Raw genomic sequence first — 13,822 nt, 5'->3', positions numbered from 1 at the left:
AGAGCTTCTCCTGTAGCAGAACTATCCTCTTTGCACCAGTCCCTCATGTTTCCCCTGCAGGGGGTGGGCCCACTGGGGGTTGGCCTTGTGTCTTTCGTTGGGCTTAGCCCTGCTGGGTCCCGCGATGAGTAATCCAGCCACCTGGCACTCACCGTTGAGCCCAAGCCCAGGCCTAGCTCCAGGGTGAAACCCCGGCTCCGCCGTACAGGGTGATGTCACGTCCCTTGTTTTACTGGTCCACACGAAGGCTTCTGAGCAGCTCTTTGTTTGACCTGTCACCCAGAGCCTGTTTGCCACGGGAGACCCCACCAGGGGCTTTTAAACCCTGGACAACATAACCTCTGGGATTATTTGAGCACTCAAACCCCTCCACTTCATTATGGTGGCAGTTCACGTAATGTTGTTTGTGTTGATTCTCAATCTTTCAGTATGTCTTCACTTCCAGCACTAAGAAAAGTCTACTGGTCCCGACATACATCTGTGTTTATTGGCAACAACTTAATTACTGCCCTTTCTCTCTGCTCTTACCTAGATGTGGACGAATGTGCAGAGGCTCTTGACAACTGCAGCATTGATGCCATCTGTCAGAACACCCCAAAGTCCTATAAATGCATCTGCAAGTCAGGCTACAAAGGAGATGGCAAACACTGTGAAGGTAAGTCTCATAGTCTGAAATTTAAACCACTGCAACCCTATGTGCAAGCCTGGGAGGAATGTTCAGCACACTGCCGTGCATTGCCTTGTACAGCTTTTTATACGCTTTTAAGGCCAGTGACAGGCTTGATAAGAGGTTCTGTCTCAGCTGAAATAACTCATTAGCTTTGCAATTTTCTCAACGAGGGATGTAGAACAACGAGAAAGCAACAACCAGAGGAATGTGGAAGCCAGGTGCAGAGTGCTCCTTTGTGACAGGATGAAATGAAGCAGTAAATTTCCTACACATGTTTGAGGAGAAAATTAAGATACCGGCTGAAACATCAGTCGGAAGCTCTGCCAAGCTGTTAGGGATATTCCCATTGCCAGCGGCAGACTTTCAGTCTAAAACAAGTTTGTTTTTCTAACCTCTTTCAAAGTGCACAAGGCCCTCAGATCATTATACCCAACAATTTTTATTACTGCCATTTTAAAAACCATATTTCACAATACTGTTTGTTTTAAACCACAATTATTTTATCATGTATTTGACTGGGTATTTTTCATAGCATTCTGCCTTGGTTCATAAAAGTTTGATTTATTGAGTCTGTTGTAAAATATTTCAGTTTCCATTGAAGTACAGGTTAGTTTAGCTCCTTAAGGATGAGATAAGTGCAATCCAAAAGCAACTACATGTTGATACAACTTATGAACAAATCTTTGGCTGACTGCAGAATCACCTTTCACAACAACGTTTGATTGTTCTTCTGAGGCATGCCGACCCATTGTTTATTCAAAAAGAGCACAAGAAAAAGGATAAAGACAAAATGAAAGTGTTGACTGCATTTATTGTCGACAGTTCTCAGACTGATCAACTTTGTCATTTAATATAATTTCAACTGTCCCATAATTTGCCTGTTTGAAAATTAATGTTTATTTTAGTGATATTATTTAGGCTGTAACAACTAAAGGTAAGATTACATATTAACTCTAAAATTACATTTGATTTCAATTATGATGTTATAAAAAGGGAATATTATTCAATTCTAACAAATGCAATTATTTTAACCAAATTTCAAGAGTAAACCAAACAAATACAACATTAAAAACAAAAAATATAACAAACCTTCTTCACAACAGAGATCTAAGTTTGATTAAAAGAAAACCCATGTTGGACTTCCAGATTAGGTGAAAACACCTTCAACTTTTAATATTTTGTCATGTTACAACAAGCCTCTATGTATTTTATCCACCCTAGTCTCAAGTCTTTTTCAGCCTCTTACCGGTAGTCTTCAAGGAAACAGGCATGCCCACAGCATGATGCTGCCACCGACATGTTTTACTGTGGGAATAGTGTATCCAAGGCAAAGTTTCCTGTCAGACATAGGATGTAGCATGTATGCCAAAAGGTTTAATTTTTGTGGCATCTAACCAGATCAAACCACATCCACATGTCCCCATGATGGCTTGTCAAATACTTTAGACTGCACTTCCTTTGGGTTTTTTTCAACATAACATTCTTCTTACCACACTTCCATAAAGGCCAGATTTGTGGAGAACAGGACTAGAACCTGCAAACAGATTTGTCCAATTTAGTTGCGGATTTCTCCAAACAATTGAATTGATATTTATGACTTTGCCAGATTGCTTGAATTATATTGTGCTCTCTTGTGCATTGTGCTTACATGTTGTCTAAGCTGCTACTGTAAACCAAATTTCCCCATGAGGAACAATAAAGGTTAGAACTGAACTGATAGGTTTGCAGTTATGCCGTAGTCTTAAATTATCTTGATTGTTATAGATCTCTGTTAAATGTTCAAAGCTGTTTGATAATTTAGACCTGCTTCAAATTGGTCCAAGTAATGATCTGTCTGTGAGAATGTCTGTTGTGTTCCTTGGTCTTCATGATGCTGTTTATTCTTTAATGTTCTCGAACAAATCTCTGAGGCAATATTATGGATTATGGGGCCTTAATCTCAGCATATATACAGAACAGATATATTTATACTAAGATTAAATTACACTCAGCTGGACTCTATTTACTAACTTGGTGACTTCTGAAGGTATTAAAAATGTTTGAAATTTTTATTTGTGAAAAAGTATGAAAGAGTAAGTATGATAATTCTTCCGCTATACAGTTATACACTGTTTTATGTTGGTCTATCAAGTAAACTCCTACTGAAATACTTACTGTGGTTTATGGTAAAATTCAAGGAGAATGAATGCTTTTGCACAACACTATGTTTGTAGCATATGTGTAGAAACTGGGGAACTGCACACCCCATCACTCATCAGCTGTCTAAAGAAATTCCACATGTGAGAGCATGGTGATGACAAAGTCATAATGCTGGAAAGGTTTATTTTTCTGATGGCAACAGGAAGACAGCGTAGGGTTTAGTTAAGTTTAGAATATTTATGAAAAGGATTTTCTGTGCGGTCAGGGCCTAAAAAATTTGACATTGCTTCACTTTCCAGCAAGACAACCTGACCTAACCAAGCTTGAAGAACTTTGAAATGAATGGTAGAAAACTCATTCAAAAATCTGCAAATCATATTCAATAAAATATTAAGGGCTCTTAGTGCCAAATATTGCCTCTTATCTATTTATAATGTTTTATATTTACTTAATTTAAACATGCAGAAAATGACAATAATATTGCAAAAAGTGTAGTAATCTCAACATATTGCATGTTTTTCCTATTTTACATGACTGATGTCATGTAAAATGTTAAATTCAATTAATCTCCCAGAGAAATGGCCTCAGAAACGAGATTAACAGCAGGGATTATCTGTTTTTGATGGACCATCTAGTAATAAGTGGAGGTATTCTGTGTTCTCAGTCTACCTTGTTTGGGTCTCCCATATGGGCCTCTCAACACTAATCATAACTCCACTTAGCTTGTCATAACAATCTGCAATCTGCTATCTTCCCATCTTTCCAACTCATTTTTTTTCTTTGATGTACCACATTCCTCCAGTTTCAACTACTCATAGAATTGTGGTAATGTCATCATTGTAAATAATGAGAGGACCAATTTTATTCCAGATTGCTTTGTGACTGACATATATGCTCGTGAAATTATTTTGTTTGCTTTAACAGCTCCATCTCTTATGTGTTCTGGCCAAAAATATGTTTTGTATGACTAGCTGCATAGTTTGCCACTGACTTTGTTCTCTGCGCAATTGTAGAGGGGTTTTTAATGTCCTGTGCTAAGTAAAATGCTGTTGATACTTGTAGATGCTGCCAGTAATACATTTCCAAGGGGGAAAAAAGGAATGCCTTGGCATGAATTTGGTAAAAACGTTAGGGTATTAAATGTAGCATAAAATTTTGGCTGTGAGTATTAGGCCTTTTAAAAGTGAACAATAAAACTCAGAAAATGGTGGCGGGGGTCCAAGTTACATCAGTAGCAGGTGAATCAGCTTTTTGCCCCAGCTTGTTAGTCGTCTGAAGTACTTGTTTGAGAAGTTGAAAGTGAAATGGGATAATTTATGCTCATTAGAATTGAAAAGAGAACAGTTTAATTAAATAGTGTAATACTTTTAGATGGTTTTATTTCTGTTTGATAGATATTAGTCACAACCACAAAATGGATATCTTACAAACATGTTTTCTTTTTGTCCGTACTAAATTCAGTACACCTTGTGTTGAGGGGTCTTACTTTAGACAGCTTCTCAGCTGAGTGTTGATTTTTTCTTGAAGTCTTGAAACTAGAATATAGTCATGTCACTGCTGCAAAGTGAGTAACTCGGTATAACAAAAACTGTATAAACAAAAACTGTATAAAGAAATAGCACAATGAAGACTGATAACCCTTTTTCTGCTCATTATTTTAAGCTTTACATTCAGTCTGGACGCAACTTTTTTTGTTCCTCTTTTCCGAACAACGGCTACTTAGCATTTTGCACACAGAGTAAAGAACAATAATCATTAGTTGCTTAGTGACATGTGGCTTAATGTCTCAATAAGCTTAAAAATACACCCTTGTTTAAATTGTTTGGCACGGCTGGTACATATGTGTAAATGTATCTTTCACTGGTGTTAAATAATCTCAGTCTGAAAATTTTAGAAAAAATCCAACCTTTATGTACATTTATTCATGTTAAGAAAGTGTTGTTACAAAATCACGAATTATTTGCGCCACTGCTGTTAATACTTTGTACAACCCTGTTTGGCCAATACAACACAGAGTGATCTTTCACAATTTCTCGTATGCTCTCTGCTATTTTCAGTTTTCTAGGGCTAGGCCACAACATTTTTATTTTAAATGATGTGTTTTTTCAGTTCATGATGCCATGCACTCTAACAAGGATCCCCACGCTTTTAGAAGTTCTTGAGGCCACTTTTTGCGGCAGGTCTCTAACAGTAAGCTTCAGATATTTTTTTTTTACCTTTTCTACCACCACTTTACATATTTGCAAAATACATATGGGTCCTCATCCAGTCTAGTGACCAATGCTTAAAAGTCATATTTAAACCCCAAGATAAGAGGAAGTCATAGGTTACTAATAAAAAAAAACCCTGACATGCTGTTCAACTTAAAAAATAAAATATTAAAAATGGTTGAGTTACATTTGTTTTCATCTTAAAAAATAAAGTATAAAAATAGTTCATTTACATAGCAAATAAGTGTGACATTGATCATTTTGTAAAGTGTAATTATTTCCTAGTGTTGGGCTTGCTCCCCACACATTAATAATACTTAAATTAAAGGTTGGCCTGTTATGTATTAAATTGTGCTACTGCAATAAAACATTAATTTATTTTAAAAGCTGTTACACATATTTACCAAGGGTACCAATAAATGCAGTGCATGCTATAAACAGAAAATATACCACATTGATGCTTAATAAAATCTAGTTTGGGAAATAACATCAAAACCTGTTCTCTTTCTTAATGAAACAGATGAAGACACAGGGTCTGAAGGCTCCTAACAGATTTAAAACAGAAAGAGCTTTGAAACACCTTTATTAAAGTCCTTTAGATTTGGAAACTCTTAACCATCCTTTGTAAATCAAGAGAATATTTTGTCCCTGGATTCTTTGTGACTGCAGCTCTTTAAAGCAGCTGTAATACACTCTTACTAATTAGGATCCCTGTAAATAAAGATGAGGTTGAGATCTAAAGCGTGAGAAGCATGTTTGAGAGGCCTGTGAAGCATGTTTAAAACTTGTGCCATTGTCTTTATTTTTTGCCAACTGCCTTTATGTAGCAATATGTTTTTTTCACTTTTATTTTACCAACATAAATAATATAGTAAAGCCTCCATGGTACTTCTATGTTTTTTCTAGCTGTTTCAAGTTGCAGTTCTAGTGATGCAGACATCACAGCTCAGTTGGAACTTAGTCTATTGTTATTGTTAGTCTGTTTTCTCAGTACAGTGCAGCTTTATTTTTGTACATATTTCCATATTTTCATAACCTCATCATTCTTATAAATACAAACAATAGAAAATAGCTTGGGTAAAATACAACAGGGGATCATTTATTAACTGTTTGACCAGACTGAATGGGAGAACGTAGCTGTTCAGTTTATAGTTTACCTTTATTTTCATGTACCTGCTTTTTCCAGTTATTGTTTTGCTGCTTTCTCTGAAAGTTTTGCTTTTGCAATTTTATTTTGAAATGGCATTAATTGCTTACAGGTTTCATCTTTGAACTTCAAATCAGCCATTGAGTATAATTAATATTATATTTAAAGTAAAATCATATGTATCTTTTAAAATGCACATCTTTCTTTTGTTTTTGTTATTACATTTAAATATACTCTTTGCAAAGCACTCTGCTCAATGGAAAATCTTTTAAAGTGTGCCATATAAAGTTAAGCCCACTATCAGATTTAGGTTTAAAGTATTTTTATTTTATTTTACCTTCATGTTTTGTTTGACTGGAAATATTGTTAATATTTTGGAGTTGCTTAGTTAGAGTCTTAAATGGAATCTGATAGAGAATTTGTGGAGGGAGCTAAAGATTAGGGTGATAGCAAGGTGGCATTTCACCCTGTAAAACTTGGAACATGAAGTTAAATTGCTAAGATACCAGTGAAAACATGCAAAAATCTTGTCAGCAATTATTAGTGGGGTTTAGGTGTAATTTCAAAAAAGATTTTTCCACTGATTTTTAAGAAGGGTGCAAATAAGTTTTAACATGACATTTTTATACATTAAAATGCATAAAGAATTTTTGTCAAAACTGATACTTCTTATACATTGTTGTATTATCTTTTAAGAGTCTCTTGTTGCATCAGAATCACACTTCTTGCTTGAATGAAAATAACTTTAGATCCAAAGGTGGAGGCGTATGTATGAACAACTTCTGGCTTAACCATATGTATGCTCAAACCTTCTTTATGATTTCCCTGCAGATGTCGATGAGTGTGCGACTGAGTACAATGGAGGGTGTGTCCACGAGTGCATCAACATCCCAGGAAATTACAGGTGCACGTGCTACGATGGTTTCCGTTTGGCTCATGATGGGCACAACTGTCTCGGTGAGTGAATCTGTTGGCATAGTTCCAGCATCTGCTTTTCACCTGCATGTTTTTGTCAAATTCCTTGACTGTAGAGCTTAAGCTTGTTACATAAAAGGCTTTTGTGAGGAGGACATATATTAAAAATATGTGTTAAACATGATCTGATTGGGGCATTGAAGCTGTATAACTTGTTTTTTCAGCATGCATCAGGAATGGTCATGTATGTCTAAAGGCTGGATTAAGCTCTTGGTAGACTGCTGCTTCCGATATCTGCTACTTTCTTGCTCACAGAGCATTTATTCTACACGTATTTTTCCAAAAAGAAAATTTAAACCTTTTTTATAATAAGCAGGATCAAAGGAAGAAAAGAAATTCTGAAAAGCTTTACACTGAGCTGAGAGCTCAAAGCAAGCCGTGAGTTGTCAATTTTTCCCATGGTGTAAAATGTCTTCAGTGTGCCATTCAACCTGGCCTCATAGAGGACCTGTAATGCTTAAATGGTTGTGAAATTAAGGAAAATACAGCACCCTTGCTGCTGCTGCTCGGAGCTGCTTAACATAGACATCATCCACCCACCCCCATCAGGTTTCTCTGTTTTGCTCTTTCTTCCCTGTTCCCCCACCGTGCAGTCCTTTTGTTTTGCTTTAAAACCCCCAAGTCAGACCCCGCTGCTCCTCAGAAATCATCTCTCTCCAGGCAGCTATTTCAGCATGAAGCGTCTTTGATTTCTTTGTGAAGGGAACAGGCGTCTTGTTACAGCAGGTTTAAATTTGAGTTGAAGTGATGATTGAAAAATGTATCAACGGTTAACAGCGATTCAGTGTAAAAAGCCTTTACATGTGGGCACTCTGGCAAGACATTTGTATCATTCCTACATTTACTCAACAAGTTGCATGTAAGACTGGGACTAGGGTAAATTGAAATGGAAAAAACATTTTTTTAGAGTAGTGATAGTCTTGTCCTGACTTGACTATGAACCCCTGTCTCTCTTGTATGTTTGCCTTTCTCTCCCTGCATCTTCATCGCCTGTATCTACAGTGTAAAGTGGGACTATTTTCCAAGTCATTTAGCAGCAGCGTCCAGCTGCTCATGGATCATTTGTCATGCCATGGATCAGCTACTGCCTTGCGTGCAGGTGTGTAATTGCAATCCATGGTTGTATGGCTGCACCTGCTGTTGCGTCAAAGTTGCGTCCATCAAGACCTTTGATAGTTTCTTAAAGTGAAACTTCCCCAAACAAAAGTAAGAAATATTTGATTGTGTCATGTTGACTTAAAAGTGATTTCAGTCAGACAACTCACGTGAAAATGTTTAAATGTGTTAGCCAATATAGTGTAAATTTGAGTTTGGCTTCCAGGCTCATATCACTCAATGGTCATGTTGCTCAACATGTCATAACGAGCACATCTCTACTCCGCTGACCATGTGTTTCGCATGTCAGGAAGTAAGGAGAAGGTCTCTTACTTCAGAGCCCAAGGAGGGTGCTGTGGTGGTGGAGGGGCTGAAGACAACCAAGCAGAAGCTGGCAGAAGCAGTTGAACGTAGGCTAGCAGCAGGCTGGAGCAGCATATGAAATGTAAAATGCAGCTGGAAATTTTGCAGCTTAAATACACTACTGAAGTAATTAGGATATGCTTGACACATTCTCCAGAGTGTGGGAACAATCACGTGTGAAGCAGCAGCACAGGTCAAGTTGATGGCCTGAACTAGCTTGCAGGCATCACCTCATTTGTTCACGAGCGCTTGTGGAGTGTTTTCACTTTGTTCCCAAAAAGAGGGCATGATTCCTTCAACAGTCAAATTAGTAAACCCCTACACCTAACTACTATTTATATTGTACTAGAAGGGTTGATGACAAATTAAATGTAAAAAGATATTTTAGAACAAATTAATGAACTAACTACGCAGTTTGTTCATTCATTTGTACACCCACCCTTTGTCTCTCTGTCCGTCATGCCTCTTTCCTTTAGACTGTCCATAGCCTCCATCATCTATGCGTTCATTCGTCCAGCCTTCCGTTTAACCCTCATCCTTTCGTCTTATCATCCTTCTGTATGTCTTTCCATCTATCCATTTGTTTCCCCAACATCCATCCTTCCTTTCCTCTGTACATTCTTCTGTCCTTTGATCTTTAAGCTGTCCATCCATACATCCGTCCGTCTGTCCATCTGTCCATCCAGCTGTCCGTCCATCAATCCACATCCTGACCTCCTTAGATATGTTTTATTTTAATTCAGATTTACATTTTGAATTTATACTTTCAAAACAGCTACAAAAAAGGATTGGGATCTTTGCTGAATGTGTAAGAATGTTGTTGTTTAGAGGTGTCTTTTTTGCAAGAATTGAATCCCTTAATACCTGTGCCCTGTACTGTTACGGTAATAATCCTCAACACAAACACAAGTAAGAAGAGGAAGCAGTATAGCATAGCTTTCATGCTAATGCTTCAGCTTCCTCTTCTTGCTTTAAGCTTTTTTGGCCCCTGAAGACTGGTATTCCTTGGCCTGGGAATATAGAGCCTAAGCAGCTGGTTCCCACACAAGGTCAGACATTCAGAGCCAAACGCAGAAGAAACACACATCTGACTCCTAAAAGTTAATTCAGTTTTGAGTTTGCAATCCTTGAAGTGCATTACTGCATGTTGTTCTTCTGCAGAGCTGCATTGATTTGATCACTACTTTGATTTGCTCTTTACGGTTTTGGTGCACTTTGAACTCAGAAGGAGGTACCAGGCTTTTCTGTTCGAGGAAACAATGTCTGTGACTGTCACTTAATTAACACAAGTTAGGACACGTACATGCATCCCTGTCCACTTCTTCCTGCTGCATGTGCTTCACAGCTCCTGAAAATTGGATGGGTTGGCAGTGTAATAACATTGGGCGGTGGCAGAAGACATTGAAGCGTGAAGCAGAACATGGCGCTGTGTGCCTCACTTGGGGACACTCTGGTTTCTGAGGTCTCCACTCTGTCGGCCATGAACCCCCACAAAGATGTCAGAAAGTCAGCAAGGTGGAAACACTGCAATATACCAGCAGACTGCTTCTGTCAATGTGGAGAGAGATGTCACTCACTGTATAACTTGTTTCACACAGAGCTATTGTGCCTAACACAGAAAAATGGTTATGAAGCATATACGACCGCAAAGAGCAAAGATTTTTAGATTTCAAAGCCAGAAAATCTAAAAATGTTGAACTTATGAACAAAAAAAATTATATTTAGCCTTTTAATGCAATTTTAAAGTAAGCAAGTAATTCTAAGACGCATGTTTCCTAAAGAAAAAGAAAGTTTCAGTTACAGCCTATAAAAGAGGAAAACCCTACTATATGTGGATAACTACATAGGTTGGAGAACATCACTCTCCTGAAATCTCTAATTTTTTAATTTCTTTTCAGCTACAATATTGCATTGCACTTTAATCACCACAAGAATGATTTTGTGGAGAAAAATGAGAATTGCACAATCAGTGTCTTGCTTTCTATCAAAGGTATTCCAGTGACACAGTTGTTTGGAGAAATAAGGGGGCTTGCACCTGTCTGCATCAGAGTAATAATGCTTGTCAGAACTGAAGCAGAGATTGAATGCTTCCAGAATGTAACCACCGGTCTTTCTCCACTGCAATGAGGTACAGGCAGACTTGGCCTTACATACATATATACGCATGTATGTATGTGTGTATATATATATATATATATATATATATATATATATACACATACACTCACAGGCCACTTTATTAGGTACGCCTGTCCAACTGCTCGTTAACGCAGATTTCTAATCAGCCAATCACATGGTGGCAACTCAATGCATTTAGGCATGAAGACATGGTCGACGATCTGCTGGAGTTCAAACCGAGCATTAGAATGACGATGACAGGTGATTTAAGTGACTTTGAACGTGGCATTGTTGTTGGTGCCAGACGGGCCGGTCTGAGAATTTCAGAAACTGCTGATCTACTGGGATTTTCACGCACTACCATCTTTAGTTTACAGAGAATAGTTCGAAAAAGAGAAAATATCCAGTGAGCGGCAGTTCTGTGGTTACAAATGCCTTGTTGATGCCAGAGGTCAGAGGAGAATGGCCATAATGGTTCAAGCTAATAGAAAGGCAAAAGTAACTCAAAAAACCACTCGTTACAACCAAGGCATGCAGAAGAGCCTCTCTGAATGCACAACACGTTAAACCTTGAGGCGGATGGGCTACAGCAGCAGAAGACCACACCGGGTGCCACTCCTGTTAGCTAAGAACAGGAAACTGGGGCTACAATTTGCACAGGCTCACCAAAATTGGACAACAGAAGATTGGAAAAACGTTGCCTGGTCTGATGAGTCTCGATTTCTGCTGCGACATTTGGATGGTAGGGTCAGAATTTGGTGAAACAACTTGAAAGCATGGATCCATCCCGCCTTGTATGAACGATTCAGGCTGGTGGTGGTGTAATGGTGTGGGGGATATTTTCTTGGCACACTTTGGGCCCCTTAGTACCAATTAAGCATTGTGTCAATGCCACAGCCTACCTGAGTATTATTGCTGACCATGTCCATCCCTTTATAATCACAGTGTACCCATCTTCTGATGATTACTTCCAGCAGGATAACGCACCATGTCATAAAGCACGAATCATCTCAGACTGGTTTCTTGAACATGACAATGAGTTCACTGGACTCAAATGGCCTCCAGAGTCACCAGATCTCAATCCAATAGAGCACCTTTGGGATGTGGTGGAACGGGAGACTCGCTTCATGGATGTGCAGCCGACAAATCTGCAGCATCTGTGTGATGCTATCATGTCAATATGGACCAAACTCTCCAAGGAATGTTTCCAGTACCTTGTTGAATCTATGTCACGAAGCAGTAAGGCGGTTCTGAAGGCAAAAGGGGGTCCAACCCGGTACTAGCAAGGTATACCTTATCCGGGACCGGGTCGCGGGGGCAGCAGACTCAGCAGAGACGCCCAGAAGTCCCTCTCTCCAGACACCTCCTCCAGCTCCTCCAGGGGGAGCCCAAGGCGTTCCCAGGCCAGCCGAGAGACATAGTCCCTCCAGCGTGTCCTGGGCCGTCCCCTAGGCCTCCTCCCGGTGGGACGTGCCTGGAACACCTCCCGAGGAAGGCGTCCAGGAGGCATCCGGTATAGATGCCCGAGCCACCTCAACTGACTCCTCTCGATGTGGAGGAGCAGCGGCTCTACTCCGAGCCACTCCCGGATGGCCTAGCTCCTCACCCTATCTCTAAGGGAGTGCCCGGCCACCCTACGGAGGAAGCTCATTTCAGCCGCTTGTATCCGGGATCTCGTTCTTTCGGTCATGACCCAAAGTTCATGGCCATAGGTGAGGGTAGGAATGTAGACCGACCGGTAAATTGAGAGCTTTGCTTTTCGGCTCAGCTCTCTCTTCACCACAACGGACCGGCACAGCGCCCCCATTACTGTGGCAGCCGCACCGATCCGTCTGTCGATCTCCCGCTCCATTCTTCCCTCACTCGTGAACAAGACCCCGAGATACTTAAACTCCTCCACTTGATGCAGGAACTCCCCTCCAACCTCAAGAGGACAAGCCACCCTTTTCCGGTCAAGTACCATGGCCTTGGACTTGGAGGAGCTGATCTTCATCCCAGCCGCTTCACACTCTGCTGCGAACCACCACAGCGCATGCTGTAGGTCTTGGCTAGAGGGGCCAGCAGGACCACGTCATCCGCAAAAAAAAGAGACGAAATCCACTGGTAACCAAACCAGACCCCCTCCGGCTCTTGGCTGCGTCTAGAAATCCTGTCCATAAAAGTTATGAACAGGACCGGTGACAAAGGGCAGCCCTGCCGGAGTCCAACATGCACCGGGAACAAGTCCGACTTAGTGCCGGCAATGCGGACCGAACTCCTGCTCCGCTTGTACAGGGACCGGATGGCCCCTAATAAAGGGCCCCCGATTCCATACTCCTGGAGCACCCCCCACAGGGCATCACGAGGGACACAGTCAAATGCCTTCTCCAGGTCCACAAAACACATGTGAACCAGTTGGTCAAACTCCCATGAACCCTCGAGCACCCTGTAGAGGGTATAGAGCTGGTTCAAGTGTTCTACGGCCGGGACGACAACCACACTGCTCCTCCTGAAGCCGAGGTTCGACTATCGGTCGGACTCTCCTCTCCAATACCCTGGCCGAAGCCTTGCCACCGCGGAGCTTTTTAACCACCTCAGTGACTTCATCCTGGGTGATGAAAGAGTCCAACCCTGAGTCCCCAGCCTCTGTTTCCACCACGGAATGCGTGATGGCAGGATTGAGGAGATCCTCGAAGTACTCCTTCCACCGCCCGATAATGTCCTCAGTCGAGGTCAGCAGTCTCCCACCCCCACTATAAACAGTGTTGGAGAAGCACTGATTCCCCCTCCTGAGGCACCGGACGGTTTGTCAGAATCGCTTCGAGGCCAACTGGTAGTCCTTCTCCATGGTCTCACCGAACTCCTCCCAGGCCCGAGTTTTTGCCTCTGCCACAGCCCGGGCCGCAGCACGCTTGGCCTCACGGTACCCGTCAGCTGCCTCAGGAGTCCCACAAGCCAACCATAGCCGATAGGACTCCTTCTTCAGCTTGACAGCATCCCTTACTGCCGGTGTCCACCACTGGGTTCTGGGATTGCCGCTGCGACATGCATCGCAGACCTTACGGCCGCAGCTACGGGCAGCAGCATTGACAATAGAGGCGGAGAACATGGTCCACTCGGACTCTA

At 41.0% G+C, this 13,822-nt stretch overlaps 1 protein-coding gene across 2 annotated transcripts in view; it reads left to right on the top strand.

Annotated features, from left to right (window-relative positions):
* scube3 (signal peptide, CUB domain, EGF-like 3) overlaps nt 1–13,822 on the top strand; it is a 172,145-nt gene that overhangs the window by 38,337 nt on the left and 119,986 nt on the right. For both annotated transcript variants that reach the window (XM_047351044.1, XM_047351127.1), the window contains exons 2-3: nt 533–655; nt 6,998–7,123. In XM_047351044.1, the coding sequence (XP_047207000.1) occupies nt 533–655; nt 6,998–7,123 (249 nt within the window). The remainder of the gene's footprint in view (nt 1–532; nt 656–6,997; nt 7,124–13,822) is intronic.

Source organism: Girardinichthys multiradiatus, chromosome 1 (genome assembly GCF_021462225.1).
Source record: "Girardinichthys multiradiatus isolate DD_20200921_A chromosome 1, DD_fGirMul_XY1, whole genome shotgun sequence".
NCBI lineage: Eukaryota > Metazoa > Chordata > Actinopteri > Cyprinodontiformes > Goodeidae > Girardinichthys > Girardinichthys multiradiatus.
This window is presented reverse-complemented; position numbering and strand designations above follow the sequence as displayed.